We start from the raw sequence: 14,944 nt of genomic DNA on the forward strand, positions 1-14,944 counted from the left end.
TCCATGGCTTGGCTCCTTCGACTTGATGAATCCACTTCTTAACATGCACTTTTTTTTCTTTCTCTTTGCAATTAAGCAAGGACATTTCAGATGCTGAGTATTTCCCCCCTCTGCTTATGCTAGTTTTTAAGGCTTTCCATTGCAGAAGGTGGAAAGAGAAACAAAGGTGTTTCATCTTTGTAGGCATGTTTATTGATGTTATTGCATTTTTTTTAAGTCACTACATCTTGAATGGTGAAAACTTTGGCAATTTTTTTTGAAGGACACACATAGCATGGAAGATGGTAAAGGATGTTTTCATTTGTTTTCCTTCATATTTGTTGCTTAAGTCTATACAATGGCTGTGAACTGTTTATTGTCATTGGTGTACTGTTTCTTTTACCCGTATTTCACAGAGTGTAAGGAACTTGTCTTTCCAATGTACTAGGTAAAGAAGTTGATCATTGTCAAATTAGAGCATGGCTGAATCTCCTGTGATGTCTAACAGTTATGTGACATTCTCAGTCCAGTAATAACAACTCGGCAAATTTTCGTGACTAACAAAACTACAGAACAATTGGTACTTTTTTTTGCGTGCAGCCAATTCTTCTTCTTTTTTTTTGTCCTGAATCGTGCAAAAATTATTTCCAAAACGCCTTATTATGTGTTCCTATTGAGCTTAACTACAAATATATTTTTTAGGGTTAGCTTGCGCTTAAAAACACAAATTAAAAGGTTGAGGATTGCCAAGCTTTTTTCCCCACTGTGTTTGTCTGACAAGGATCTGAGAGTCTGACTGGGACAGAAAGGAGGACACGAACTTGTTGGGAGAGTGAGACACATTGAGTCAGAAAATGAACAAGTGAAAGTGTGTGGGGTGGTGGGCTAGACATAGAGGGAGAAAGGGACGAGCCTTTTTAGCTCCTCCAGAGGGTTGGAATTCCTCCCAAGCTGTTCCCCCCATTTGGCAGGCACTTGTGAAAACAATTCCCCAGCTTTTAGTCACCCTGCAGATCCAATTGACATTTCCACTTTGGAGGGAATGAGACTTTGAGCCTATCCAGATAGACACAACACAGAAATGGGAAAGGGAGAAAAGTTTTAATCAGGTTGGACAGATGCCGAGTCCAGTTGAATGGTTGTGCGGTATTAATATCTTATGAGGGTTGTCTGGCAGTGCAAGCTCACCGTCTTGTGTGGTTTTGTGCTTATACTTTTCAGCAGTAGTAGCCATACTAGTGGCTAAATGAAGACTCTGAAAATGCACAAGGGGAGGACTCTACCTTTCACTTCAGCGACTTCCCCAGATGCTTTGGCCAAAAGAAAGATGGAAAGAAATGGGACGAGTAAGGCACTCACTCACCTTATGCGCACCCTCACGCTGCTGTGGTCATGAATGGATGATTAATTGTACCTGTATGTTAAACTGTTTTTAAGATCCATAGATCACATTGCAAATAATGTTTATGTGCTGCAAAAAGACAAAGTGATTAAAATACCAAAATATTTAGATTTGCGTTACACAAAGCTAGACAGTATGTGAAAAGTAATGTGCAACTTTATATCCATGTGTCTCTGCCAAATGTGGTTTTTGCTCCAGCTACAGAAGATGAATAGATGTTGTAAATAAACCTTCTGCTCCTTCTAGGACTGAGCCAAGACTGCTGCACAGAACCCGTTCAGTGAGCCAACAGGAGATCCCCCACACACCACATTGCTGAGCCTCACATCTTCTTCTTCGACCTCTTAAGGATCCGTAACTATGACCTCTGAGCTGGAGAGTAGCCTTACTTCAATGGACTGGCTTCCCCAGCTCGGCATGAGGGCAGCCATACAGAAGACAGATGCGGGGCGCCACCATGGCCACTTAGGGCACCATCACCACCACATGCTCCACCACGGGCATGGACCTGGCAAGAAAATGGTACATTTGGACCCGGGAACAACACTGGACCAAGAAGAAGCAGCACAGCACAGAGACGGTAAACCCCCCTACAGCTACGCCAGCCTCATTACCTTTGCCATCAATGGGTCACCTCGCAAACGGATGACCCTCAGTGAGATATACCAGTGGATCTGTGACAACTTCCCCTACTACAGAGAGGCAGGCAGCGGCTGGAAGGTACAATCACACAAAAAGGACAAACTATGCATTTACAAGTTCTTTCTTCTTTCTATTGTTGAGATGAAAATGCAGGTTTAAGCTTGGCATAGTACCAAATATGTTTTAGTTACCGTTGACGGTCATCTCTGGCTTCACCGTGACAAATCAGTATAAAGTCGACTATAATCAAACTAGGTTCAAAACGCCTTGCTTTAAACAGGTGTGTTAAGATTTTGTTTTTCTACTACAGTTTTCAGATTTGTGTCAATAATTCCAGTGTTCTTGTACTTACAAACTGATGTTTTTTTTATTTAGATTTTATCATATAAGTCTTAGAATTGTTGAAGATAAAATATTTAAAGTTACCTTAGAAAAATTTAATCAAACTTACATGTCTTCCAATCCAAAATTTTAGCCTTGTTAATCTGTGCCAACAGATTTGCAATCTTTTTTTCTTCTAACAAAGAAAAACATCTCGAGTGAAACAAAATGCTCACACCATGGTTGAGCATTTTCTTTGTGGACCTGCTGTGTGCTAACAACAATTTGAAGAAAAAGGGATTTAGACATTAAGGTTTGTATGAAAATGAGCAGCTGCAGGCAGTTAAAGGATGGACATAAAGGTGGGAATAATTTGCATAATCAGCTGCACAGATTTTTTTCAGTTAAGGCATTATTAAGTCTAAATATAATGTTGAGAAAACTTGATGTTTTTATTGGTTTAACAAAAGCCTAAATGGGTAGTTTGGATAAGGTATAAACTATTTCAGTCTCTTTCAGATTTTATGATCTGTAAGCTGCTGGCTCCACCATATTACATAAACCTTGCAAGTCTATATACGTCTATCACTCACATTTATAATTTAGTCATTAAAGGATTTAAAAGGTCATTTTATGTATTTAGAAAGGTCATTGTCACTTGAGGTTTTGTTAGACATACAGTTTTCTATCAATTTGACAAAAAACAAGAGTATTTCCAAATACCTGTATAAATCAATTTTTACAGTAAACATCTCCTAGGTGATTTGCATTTAACTGTCAGAGTCAAAACAGCACAAGTCTGAATTTTATTCTGTCACAAACCAGATTGACACAAACAGACATTTTTTGGCAAGTGGTCTACTTTTCACTTGAATCCAAAATAAGTATTTGAAAAAAACCCCAACTGATTTCATTGTTTTAGCAGCCATCATATAGCACCGTGCTTTTATGTTTTTTCCTCCTACATTGCCTGAGATAAATGAACAGAAAATACTTTAACTATATTAGTCTGCTGCAGCTTCTTGGGTCGTGATGCAACTGCTCCTCTGACTCACACAGTAGAAACCAAACACATAGAAGATGCTAAAGACAGATGTTTAAGGTGAATTAAAAGAGCCACACAAATTTATTTATATAACACAATTTGAGAATAACAGTTTAACTTGCTTTAAAAAAAAAGTTCAAACTACTGTATGTCAACAGTGATGCATAAAATAAAATGAAATGCAGGAAATAAGAACGCTCAATAAATGAAATAAAACAGTGAAAGCTTTACCTTTATTTTATTGCAGTCAATCAAATGCGGTATCAATTAGACCTAGTTCTTGGAGTCTGTTCCACATTTAACATAGACACAAAGTACCTTCTGCATCAAAAAGTCCATGCTCAATAATCCAGGTGCCAAAGAGACCATCTTAGCACCAACATAACTGTTTTTTTCCACTTTGGAGTAAGCTGTTTGAGGGAAGAATCGGTTGTGTGTTTCCTTGACTGATGAAGCCTTCTGGATGGAAGGTGAAACGTTTCAGCAAAAAAAGAAACTGTCCAGATGACCTGACTGAAAATTGTTGGATACCTTCTGCATGTTTGGTTGCAACTTTTGGGACTTAAAGCGAACCCAATTATGATTACGTACAATGTCTGGAAGATCATTGTCTTTAATGTAGTCTGGTCCCAAACTATATCTTTAACCAAAAGCAATATTTTAAATACTTTATTTAATTGACCCTCTTATAGGAACCAAGGAACTGGAGTAAATTAAACCACTTTTTTAAAAAAGGTTCAAGGAGCACCTTTCTAATTTAGCTGCAGCTATCTGATCAGACTTTTAGGCAGACCAGTAAGCACTCTGTTACAGCAATCAAGTCAGCTCAAGATCTCAAGCACAATATCAAGATAAATGCACAGACCAGCTCTAAATTGCACTGAAACCTTAGCCTTTTAGTTCAGAAACAATCTTACGATAATAGCGAACGGACTTTGTAATTCATTTGACGTTGCTGTTGAAACTTAGCTCTGAATGCGCAGCGGCAGCCATATTTATGTCCTGGTTTGTGGTTTTCAACACTAATGACTGACTAAAGTTGAGCACAGATTTGTGACTCTTCTCCTTTGGTTTGAAGGTAATCAGTACTCGTAAGACATTGAATTCCCCAGACATTTTTTTCCTGCTTAGTATAAAGATTCTAAATTTAAGGTGAAACATTGCATAGAGGCAGGACATCCATGTACAAATGGCTGTTTAGGACCTTCTTCTTTGTTGGTACATGGTTGCGGCTGACTTTCTTACAATCTTTTTTTGGTTGTTGTTGTATACAGGTATATTAGTGAGGCAAATCAGTAAATAGATATCTCAGTCATTTTGGCATACAGCTTGATGTCTTCCAAGGAGCTGGGACATGCAGTTGTTGACTGCTCCACACTGGAACCAGTATCCTTCACTACTTTTTGTGATGATCTTTCAGAGATGGTTCAAGCCTATGCAGAACAGTAGCAGGAAGAAAACTTTATCTCTGTCTATGTCACATTTGACCTGCTTTAAATTAATCTCTAAAGAGATTTTTTAGTGTGTTGATGTTTCATGTAGGGACTTATAGTTCTAAGCATTCCAGTATCGCTTAAGTCCAATCACAGACCTTCATGTCAGTTCTGGCAATGCACAAGTTTGTATGTCTGGTCTTTTAGTCTTGACTGGACCTGAGATTGTGGAGTTAATTAGCTGGTCCTTGACTCATCTGGTGTTAATATGTCTTCTTGCCGGAGCCTCTCTCATATACCATGTGGCTTTCCATCTTAGCCACTATGTTGTCTGACAGGAGATCCCAGTGTTGTACAAAGAAAGGAAGAATTGCCTCCTTCTGAGGGAGTCTTATGATCCGAACTGTCCAGCCTTGGGTCAGTCCCATTCATTAGTTATGGCTCAGTTGCTATGTGTTCACAGACGGATACAATAACAAATACAGCCCAGGTTGACAAAAAAAAAAAAGTATTTTTGTACTAACAAGGTGATTTCCAGAAAGGTACCAATGGAAAACTCTGTGTTCAGAAGATTAATAACTGGAGAACAATGTATCTCTCAGGTCCTATGCCTGTTTTTAGCTGGATATGGATTCAGATGCTATTTATCTGCTGGAGCTTGTTTTTACCCGAAAATCTTGCTTCTTGAGAACTAAAAATAAGTACATAAGAGGTAGTACAAATATTTACAAAGTATTGTATAATAAAATTCACAGAAAAGTTTAAATTATAAATTCAAATGTACATTTTGAACTACCTGCATTTGATTAGCAATTTGAAATACACAAGATTCAACAATCAGATTTGATATTTGCTACAAATTTAATCACATCCTATAGAACTCATATTGCTTGTGCACAGAGTGCCTGATCCAGTTGTTGCCTTGAAGAGCACAAAAACCTTTTAGTGAACTGAGAATGATTGACAGGTGCATTTTGCCTCATTCAGAGGACATTATTAAATCCTTATGCAAATGTAGCTATGCAAATCCTGGCTAATACGAGCAGAAAGGTGGCTGTGTTATTGGAGACAAATGAATAGATCCTTGCGGTTGTGTCTTGGGGATTCTCTGTCTTATTAGCGAAGAAGAGGATGGATATAGTCCTTCCAGTGATTCACTGAAAAGGCTGTCTGCAAACTATAAACCAATTCATCTCTCAGAGAGTGGGAACATTTTTCCCCTTCTCTCATTATTTCTCTTCCCTTTCACTTTCTATCTTCATCTCTCAAGCACTTGCACTCCACCAGACCGCCTCCCCTCTCTCCCTCATCCTCTCCGTCAGTCACTCCTCTCCTCTCTTCTTCTTTTCATTTCACCAACTTGTGTTTGTTCCCCCTCTATAATCTTCTACACACCGTTCCCTGAACGCAGATGCGTGCCAAAAACAGAGACAAAAAGGTTATGATACAAGCCAGCTTGTGTTGGCAGAGCTCCTTACCTGCACATAGAATTCAGTCAATTAGTTTTTTTGTTGCTTAGAAGGGAATAAAGGTTACAGAGACTATTCTGGCCTTTTCTACTGCAGCTCATGACTGCATTGATGATTGTACTGGTGCAGCAGGATGTTTTAGTATCCCATAATTATACAGTGATATCCATTGATTTGTATGAGTAGCTGCGTTCGAGGAGTGTCATTACCACACTACACTGATGACACTGTGTTTTTTTTTCTCCACATAGTCTGACATTTGTCCATGAGTGCATTTTAAGAACCTTGACACAGAATCTAGAGTCATGCAGCTTTTTATTCAGACCAGGTTTTACAATATTTTGAATCTTTCAGTATTGCAGTACTTCTCAAAAATGTTTTTAGACTCCAGCAGCTTGCACTCTTTCATGTTCTGTCTGGTTTATCTAATAAATCAAATAAGATGAAAATGTAAGGGAAAACATATTCTCACACTTTTTTTCCTGCCTTATCTTTTAGAAAAGAACAAACTAAAGTAGTCTTGGAATTACATTATTGCATTAAGCATTAGGAAATCCTGGATGACCCAGTTCAACACAGTGGGGCTTGTTCAGCATCAGCCATGGCCACCACAGTGAAAGTTACACAAGTCCTGTTCACTGTAGTTGGGGTGATTTGCTGTCAGCTGTACACAGTGGGATACAGAGACACAGTCTTGTTGCTACATTCAGCTGACATTAATCGATGACAAACACATTTGCGTGAGGCACGCATTTCAAGATGAATGTTTTCTGAACGTAGACTGAAAGCACGCCATCGGAAAACACTTGGTATACGATACGTCTGGGCTCTGTCTCTCTCACCCGCAGCCGCACATGCATACGCTCACACACGAGCTCGTAGATCCATGGAGAGACTCCCACTCAGGTAGGCAGTGTACGTGTGCAGTCTGCAGATTACACGCAGGGAGCTCAGCAGGAGATGAGATGGGAGGAGGGGTTGGGCTGTTGACGAGCAGAGAGCTTTACTACCCAGCACACGCACTCAGTCTGCTCTGTATGATAATGTGAGGAGTGCAGGAATGGCAGAGTTTAAACCAGGACAACACACAGCTATACACACCACACATATACATAAACACTGGTTGACCATCACATTGTATGTGTCTTCATACACTTTCTTACTTTTAAATGAATTAAAATTCTCTCCACTTCTTGTAATCACGCAACTTTACAAGGTCATGACATTTTTGTCTCTTTGAAGGAAAAATGAATACGAAAAGAGTTCTTTTCAATCTAAGAAGTACTGATGAGAAGCTTTCTCCAGAGCAGCGGAGGAGGTTTAGAGTTTGTAACTCAAAAAAATATCCTCAATTTAAGTAGCACATGCATGCATAAACGATTTATTTATGGAGCTTGTTGAAATTTCTGAATCTGTTTTGTGTAACGAGCATGCATACCATTTCCATGTTTTTTTTTTTTCTCCTCAAAGCAGAGGAATAAACTGAAGAGGAGATCCAACTAGAGCACAAACAGCGTTGCATCAGGCTGCATCATTCCAGTATTATTTCGCATCACTGGAACAACCTTATCTCCTAAATATTATCCTTGCTGGCCTCTCCATCTCTGCCTTTGTCCTGTTGTGTGCACCGCTCTGCTTTCCCATGCTCATCCCGATCAGTTCCACGTGTCCCTCCACACTTGAAACTTTACCTCAACTCTTAATTAGTACACAGTAAGAAACTATAGTCACACTGCAGCTCCTTTTCCTCATTCTCTTTGTATTTTGTCTCTTTATTAAGGCATCAGTAATAAAAAACATGTCTGCCCCTTTTTTTTTAAAATCTTGCTGTGTGCAGCTAGATTTTAATTGTCATAGTTTGCAGTAGGAATAGATGGGAAAGAAAGCAAGCCAGTGAAGTGCTCTGTCCTTATGTTACCTAATGAAGTAGCATTTCTAACAATAAATGGGAGTAAGGTGGATAAGATATAAGGAACGTATTGTCATTAAAGTGTTGTAGATTAGAAGGTGCTTGTAATTACTAGTGTTCACATTCAGCATATCTTGTCTTTCCTGATATGAAATGCCTGCAGTTCTGTAATTTCCTCAGGACAGTGCAAAACAATGTCTTCTTCTTACAGTTCTTCCAATTTCCCGAATTTTCTTGTTTCTGGTTAGGTTTGGCTTAAATCTTTGCAATTTAGGCTTTATCTAAACTACTTGAAATGAACCTGGAATCTCAGCGCAGTGGCCAGTCAGATTTGTGTTTAATCATTGTCGACTTTATTTATGACCTTTCAAAAACTCAGTAGGTTAAAAATAAGCCAAAACAGAAATGTGTTAAATGTGTTCTTCTTTGCATGGTACACGTAAAATGAAAAATGTTACTCAAAGGTCATTTCACTTTGAAACGTTATTGAAATCTGAAGGTGCACCTGCACTTTACCTCCTGAGAAACGCTCAGACCTGTGCAGGCAGTGACTAACCCGCTCTTCTATAAACCCTGTGGCTTCATGCAGGCTCCCATACAACCAAGCTAATTGCCTGCAAATTAGCAAAGCCTAATGTGATGCTGTGAAGGGCAGCGGTGCCGAGGCGGCCTTTGGCCTTTGGCTGACCACTGCATGTCACTAACAATCACCTGATATGAATCATCACTAGGCCATTTTTCTGGCTCTCCTCCTCTGCTTCAAATGAGCTCTTCGGCTGAAAGCAGCAAAAGTTGATGTTCAGTCTCACATGTATCTGTGTTTTTGCAGGAACCTGTTGTGAGCTGTGTAATTGTCAGCCATGTTTTTTTGGTAATGATGTAAACATCAGAGCTACTTCCTCCTCCAAATTTATATTTAATATAAACCATTTCTACTGAGTAGGACTTCCAGTATTTGACATTTTTATTCTCTTTCTATACACCCATGCTGACATATACATTAAACTCAAGAACACACTGCACACATAGATGCAGCTATTAATTAAACTTCTATGAGAATCGCTGCTAGATCTTTTAATTACATACTAATCACTAAAACCAGTGTCAGTATTAAATTCTTAATTAAAAGCCAGGAATTTCTCTTCCTATCTCCTTGTGTTTGGCACTGATCCAGCACTGAGTTTCTCCCTGGAACCAGCCAGGCCTGGAGCACTCTCCATATGGCTAATAACAGGCTTAAGGTTGGTTTTCCTAGTGCTCTGGAATGCAACAATTATTCCACAAAATTGGTTTATTTGCTAGCTAAAGGCTTTACATTATGCCTGACATGAATCTCTCATTTCTCCAACCCCAAATAACATCATAGTATTTCATATTTTTTTTTTAGGGAAATAGAAATTTTAATTTTTTGGGGGAGTTGACAAAGCTAGACTAGGATGATTCCAATGAGTGGTGAGCTTTGCCTCGCTTCAATCTTTGAGGTGCTCCTTTTGATGTTCATAGCATTTTCTTTGGTCATTTATACAAAACTATGATTCAAATATAACTTAATGTTTGTCTTATTGCATATAGTTTATTTAACATTTTCAGACAATTGAGCAAATGCAAAAAAAGATGTAAAAATGGTTTGTAAATGCTTACAAAAGGCGTAGTTCTGGTGCTACTGCATTTTTTGTAAATTTATGATGATAGGCTGATCCATTATGGGCCATTGACATTTTGATCATAGAAAGACGTGGAGCAGGTTACTCTATCTTCATCTCCTCATTGAATTGAACTGTGTCCAATCAGAGAGATGCAAATTTTAAAAAGACCATTTTTTTAGGTGATTAAAACTAAACATAAAACCAAGTGGAATCTATTTTAATACATTATCTTTTCAGAATGTAATTTGAGAATTAAAGTGCTTAAAACAATCAGAAATTGTATAAATTTAGTATTTTATTAGCATGAAAGTTAAAAACTGTTTTTATTTTTGTAAAGTAAAGATGTCTAACATAAACCTAAAATTCCCACATCATTTGATTAGTCTTTGATCTACATTAGTGTTGTAATTGTGTCCTTTTTGACTCGCATCATCCTGACAATGTTCAGGATGCTACAATCTCATGTCATTTTGTTGACAACGGCAGGTATTGTATTTTAATTTTTCTAATGTATTTTAACCTCTGCTGCTCCAACTAAAGAGTTTGACAGGTCACTATTGTGTCCTGGAAACACTTGGATAGGTTTTATTTAACAAGATAAGGAGCAGAAATGGCTCCTTTGATTGTAAAGGTTGCAATCCCTGGGCTATACAGGAGGAAACAATGGCTAAAATATGGTTGACTATTACGTGCTTGTGGACATGATGTGACAAACACTTAAATTGTTAAGAAAATGCAGATTCTTTAGATCACATTTGCATATGAACAAATTTTGTGATAATGCACATTTATTGTTTATTAGATTTTTATTAGTCAAATATTGTAATTTTGTACTTTTTTCCCTCGCATTGCAGAAAACATGAACTTAATAAATGTGGGCAGATTTTTTTTTTTTTGTAGTAACGATTAGCTGACAAAAGTTCAAGATTCAATCTGGAAAAGCCTGCATTTCATCAAGCAAGGCTAAGAATAGAAAAAAAGGCTTTTTGTCAGGCATTATTTGGATGCACATGCAGTATAGCCAGTGTACTTCTTCCTGCATGTCCTGCTTCTCCTCCTTCCTACTCTCCTGCTCACACACCACCACCTCCACCGGAAAGCCGCTGACAGGAGCTGTCACTTCACCACAGCCCGATGCCTGACACAAGCAGCACCAGGAAGTGTGCCACTGTGACCTAGTTTGATCTCTGTTTTAGAAACTCTTTATGAAAATTGCAGCTGAGACAATTTGCCCTTCCTAAATTATGTGGTATTATAATTACTGCAGCGCTAATCTGAAACCGAACAAATGTTTGGTGAATAAAGTGGAACCAGACACACGCCATTTTGCAGTGTAATGTTATACATACTTGAGCTTGCTTATGAGTGCTGGTTATCATTATGCTGCAATTTATTGTCTGATTATCATTCAAAACAAAACCTCAAGATCAACTGAGTGATCCCTTTGTAGTTCTTTCTGAAATTCCTTCAACTATTAGCTTCTTTTGAGAGCTTTGCGTAGTTCTTACTATGTGGTGAAGCCATTTCAGCGGTTTATAAAATATTTTATTCATTTTGAGGGAATTTGGTCTGAGGACTGGTTTTATTTGGAAACCTGTCCTTAATTGGTAAATTACCTCCATGCATTAACTGTTAACAGTAAATCCCAAACTGGATCTATTATACATGTTCTCTGTTTAGTAAGTCTTTTATACCTCTCCCTCTCTGACTTAAAAAAACCCCAAAAAACTAATGGCTTACACTGAACAAAGTCTCATAATTTTGAGGGTTTTTTGGTTGATAACGATGGCAGACTGACTTAAATGTTCCACTGTCTATAAAAAAAGTTGTCCAGATTTTTGTTAGCTGTCATGTTACTTAAAGTGAAACTTTATATAAACACCATAGTTTAAAAGTAAACTTCATAATTGTTACTCAGCTGATTCTAGTATGCTTGCTTTTTATTAGTGCACACCTTATCATTCGCCTGCCTCCAAGGCTGATGATGTTTTCACCCATGTCTGTGTGTGTATTGTCAGCAAAATATTTCATGAAACTTTTTTAATAGATTTCTCTAAAGCGCTTATAGTATTCATTAGGTGTACATCTACAACACATTAACTTTTTGTACTCAATTCAGTTCACAATAGCAACCACAGCTAAATGACCTCAGCTAAAAACAATTGTCTATATCTTGCCAAACATACAGATACTGAGCTAAAGTTTATTGTGGTAGTTGTTCATCATCAACCCACACTCCCACTTACACAACTTGTGAGATCTCGCAGTAATGTATGGGACTGCGCTTAATATATTTTCATGTTTTTTTTTTTAGCAATCTAAATTAAATTCCTTCTCTACCTGGCATTCCCAGCAAACCCTCACTACACATTTGGGTCTCTTGGGTCCATCCAACATGTTTCCCTGCCATCTGATCCATCTCACCACCATGTGTTGATCAGTTGACAGCTCAGCTCCTCTCTTCACCTGGGTTTCCAAAACATACAGCCACATATCAGATGACATGACAACAAAGTCTTTCCTCGATCGACTGCGGCCTAGGGTGTCCTGGTGCCATGTGGGCTTATGGACACTCTTATGTTTGATCACTGAGTTAGTGATGGACAAATTGTGACTAGAACAGAAGTCCAATAACAGAACATCCTTCTGGTGCAGATCAGAGAGGCCATTCCACCCAGTCACACCCCTCCAGATCACACTGCCACTACCCACATGGACATTGAAGTCTCCAAGAAAAATAAATCTGTCCCCAACTGGAGCACCTTCCACCACCCCCACTGAGGGCTCCAAGAAGGTTGGGTACTCTGAACTGCTGTTTGGCATGTAGGCGCAAGCAGTCGGAGCCCATTGCCCCACCCAAAAGCAAAGTAAAGCTAACCTCTCATCTACTGGGGAAAACTCCGACACACTGGCACCAAGTTGGGGAGCTATAAGTAGATCCATACCTACCTGGTTCCTCTCACCATGAGCAACTCCAGGGGTAATGAGGTCTAGCCCTTCTAAGGTAGATTGTTTCCAAAGTTCATGGCATGGCATTTTTTGCATTGTAAGGCCCGGCCTGGGTTCAAACCTGGGTTCTGCTTATTTGCATTTGGCATTATGGCCCACTTCTAGCCTAATTCCTAGGACCCAGCGGCCTGGGGTTCTATTCGGGCAGGGCTGTTGGGGCCAATTTGACGTCAGCATACTGTTGACCATTGATTGGTGCACTGGCACAGGGGGGATCACATCACAGGTGAGTCATCTTCTAGCGATTGCTCATTCCCCCCACTAGTGTTTTGTTGTTGGTTTGTGTGTGAGACAGAGCTCTGTTTATTTTTTGCTTAAAGTATGAATTCTTTCAGCACTCCGCCTTCTCTCGTTCTGTTTTTAGAGAAAACAAAGAAGTAGCACAAACTCAATGTTGTCCATTGTTTTGTCGCATATAATATAACATTACAAGTTTTTAATATGATCCCCAACCCACATTGATGAGGTACTCTGCTCCAAGCAAACACAACCATGGCCGGGGTAGGATAAGGGCAGGTCAACTATGGCCAGGCCGGGCTGGACCTTACAATGCAAAATTGCCATATCAAGACAAGCCTGACTATGTCTAGTCAATACCTTTAAATCTCAGGATCCTTCTCCAGCAGAGATGTGATGTTCCATGTCCTGGGAGCCAGCATTGGTAAGTCAGGGACAGAGCACCAAGGGCCCTGCCTTCAGCTACCACCCATGGGACTATGCACCCAACTCGTATGGGCCCTTTTGCAGGTGCTGGATCCACAGAAAGGCAAAACCAGGTAACTAATTTGGGTTAAGCCCAATCAGACCCCATAGGTAGAGACCCTGTCACCAGGTGCCCGCTGTCAAGTCCTTCCTCTGTGCCTGGCTCCAGGGTGGGGCTCCAGCAGCTCTCGTCTGGGCAAGGTACACTGAGCTCCTTGTTCTTCTCCAGGACCAGTCTCCCTTGGGAAACCCTACCAGTGGCAACTGCCCCAATAGTATAGCTCCTAGGATCATTCAGGTGTACAAACACCACCATGATAATATGGCGATTCATAGGATAATTTGAATAGGAAAATATATACTAACATTAGAAAGCATTGAACAAGTGTCCAAACCTCTGAACAAGTTTTATTCCACTAAATCAAAGGGCTTCAACCCTGGTCCTCATGGCCCATTGTCCTTCATGTTTTAGATGTTCTCCTGCTCCAACACACCTGACTGAAATGAATGATTCATTGACAGGCTTCTGCTAGATGACATTCAAAGAAGGTAATTTAATTATATGAATCAGGTGTGTTGAAACAGGGAAATGGCTAAAGCATGCTGGCCAGTGAGCCACAAAGACCAGTGAAGGATACATTCGCACTAGATATCATTGCTGCAACTTAACAGTCATTTATATGAATAAAAATGCTCTGCATTTCATTTGAAATCTATAAAATGCAGATTTTCTCTCAAGTCACTAACACATGAACATTTGTTTATGACTTGACACCTCCTGGTGCATTGTAGGAACACAACACACATAAAAAAAAGAAACTTGTGACAAGTAAATTAACTCCAGCAGGAGAACTTTCAAGAACCTTAGGCACAGCAGCAGTCTTTATTTTTGTTCATTTTTTATTTGTACCAATCACATTTAGTCATTAACACACACATTGGTTCATCTAAAAAAGGTACATGCAAGCTGTGAAACAGCCTCCTCTTATCCACACAAGTTTGTGTAATATGCTCAGTGTCACATACACACAGTCTTCCTCCTATACCAACATACAGGTGTGTGTGTGTGCGCATGTGCAAACAAAATGCTGAAGTAAACCTTGCAGCTACACACATTTTCATGCGCGCACACTGGTATTCAAAAACACAACCTCTGATATTATAGATTATGTGAGAGAAACTAAAAAGGTGGGGAAGGGTCCATCAAATTGAATTAATATTTATAAGTAGGGCTGGACAATGATTTGATATCGATAGTTGTCGCAATATACTTTTATTCAGTAACGATGATATGAGTTTTAAGCACATTTTTGATATTTCAATATAATTACAGCGTTTCACTGAATCATTTCTTTTACTGTTCGGGTTGAAGCGACTGCTTCAGTTT

At 39.2% G+C, this 14,944-nt stretch overlaps 1 protein-coding gene across 1 annotated transcript in view; it reads left to right on the forward strand.

Annotated features, from left to right (window-relative positions):
• Positions 1 to 1,735: 1,735 nt before the first annotated feature.
• Positions 1,736 to 14,944, forward strand: part of LOC119417669 (forkhead box protein J3) — a 64,746-nt gene continuing 51,537 nt past the window's right edge. Inside the window, exon 1 of the mRNA XM_037684927.1 lies at positions 1,736 to 2,101. Coding sequence (XP_037540855.1) covers positions 1,742 to 2,101 — 360 coding nt within the window. The 5' untranslated portion in view covers positions 1,736 to 1,741. The remainder of the gene's footprint in view (positions 2,102 to 14,944) is intronic.

The sequence above is a fragment of the Nematolebias whitei genome, chromosome 11, assembly GCF_014905685.2.
Source record: "Nematolebias whitei isolate Nwh7 chromosome 11, NemWhi1, whole genome shotgun sequence".
In the NCBI taxonomy this organism is placed as follows: domain Eukaryota; kingdom Metazoa; phylum Chordata; class Actinopteri; order Cyprinodontiformes; family Rivulidae; genus Nematolebias; species Nematolebias whitei.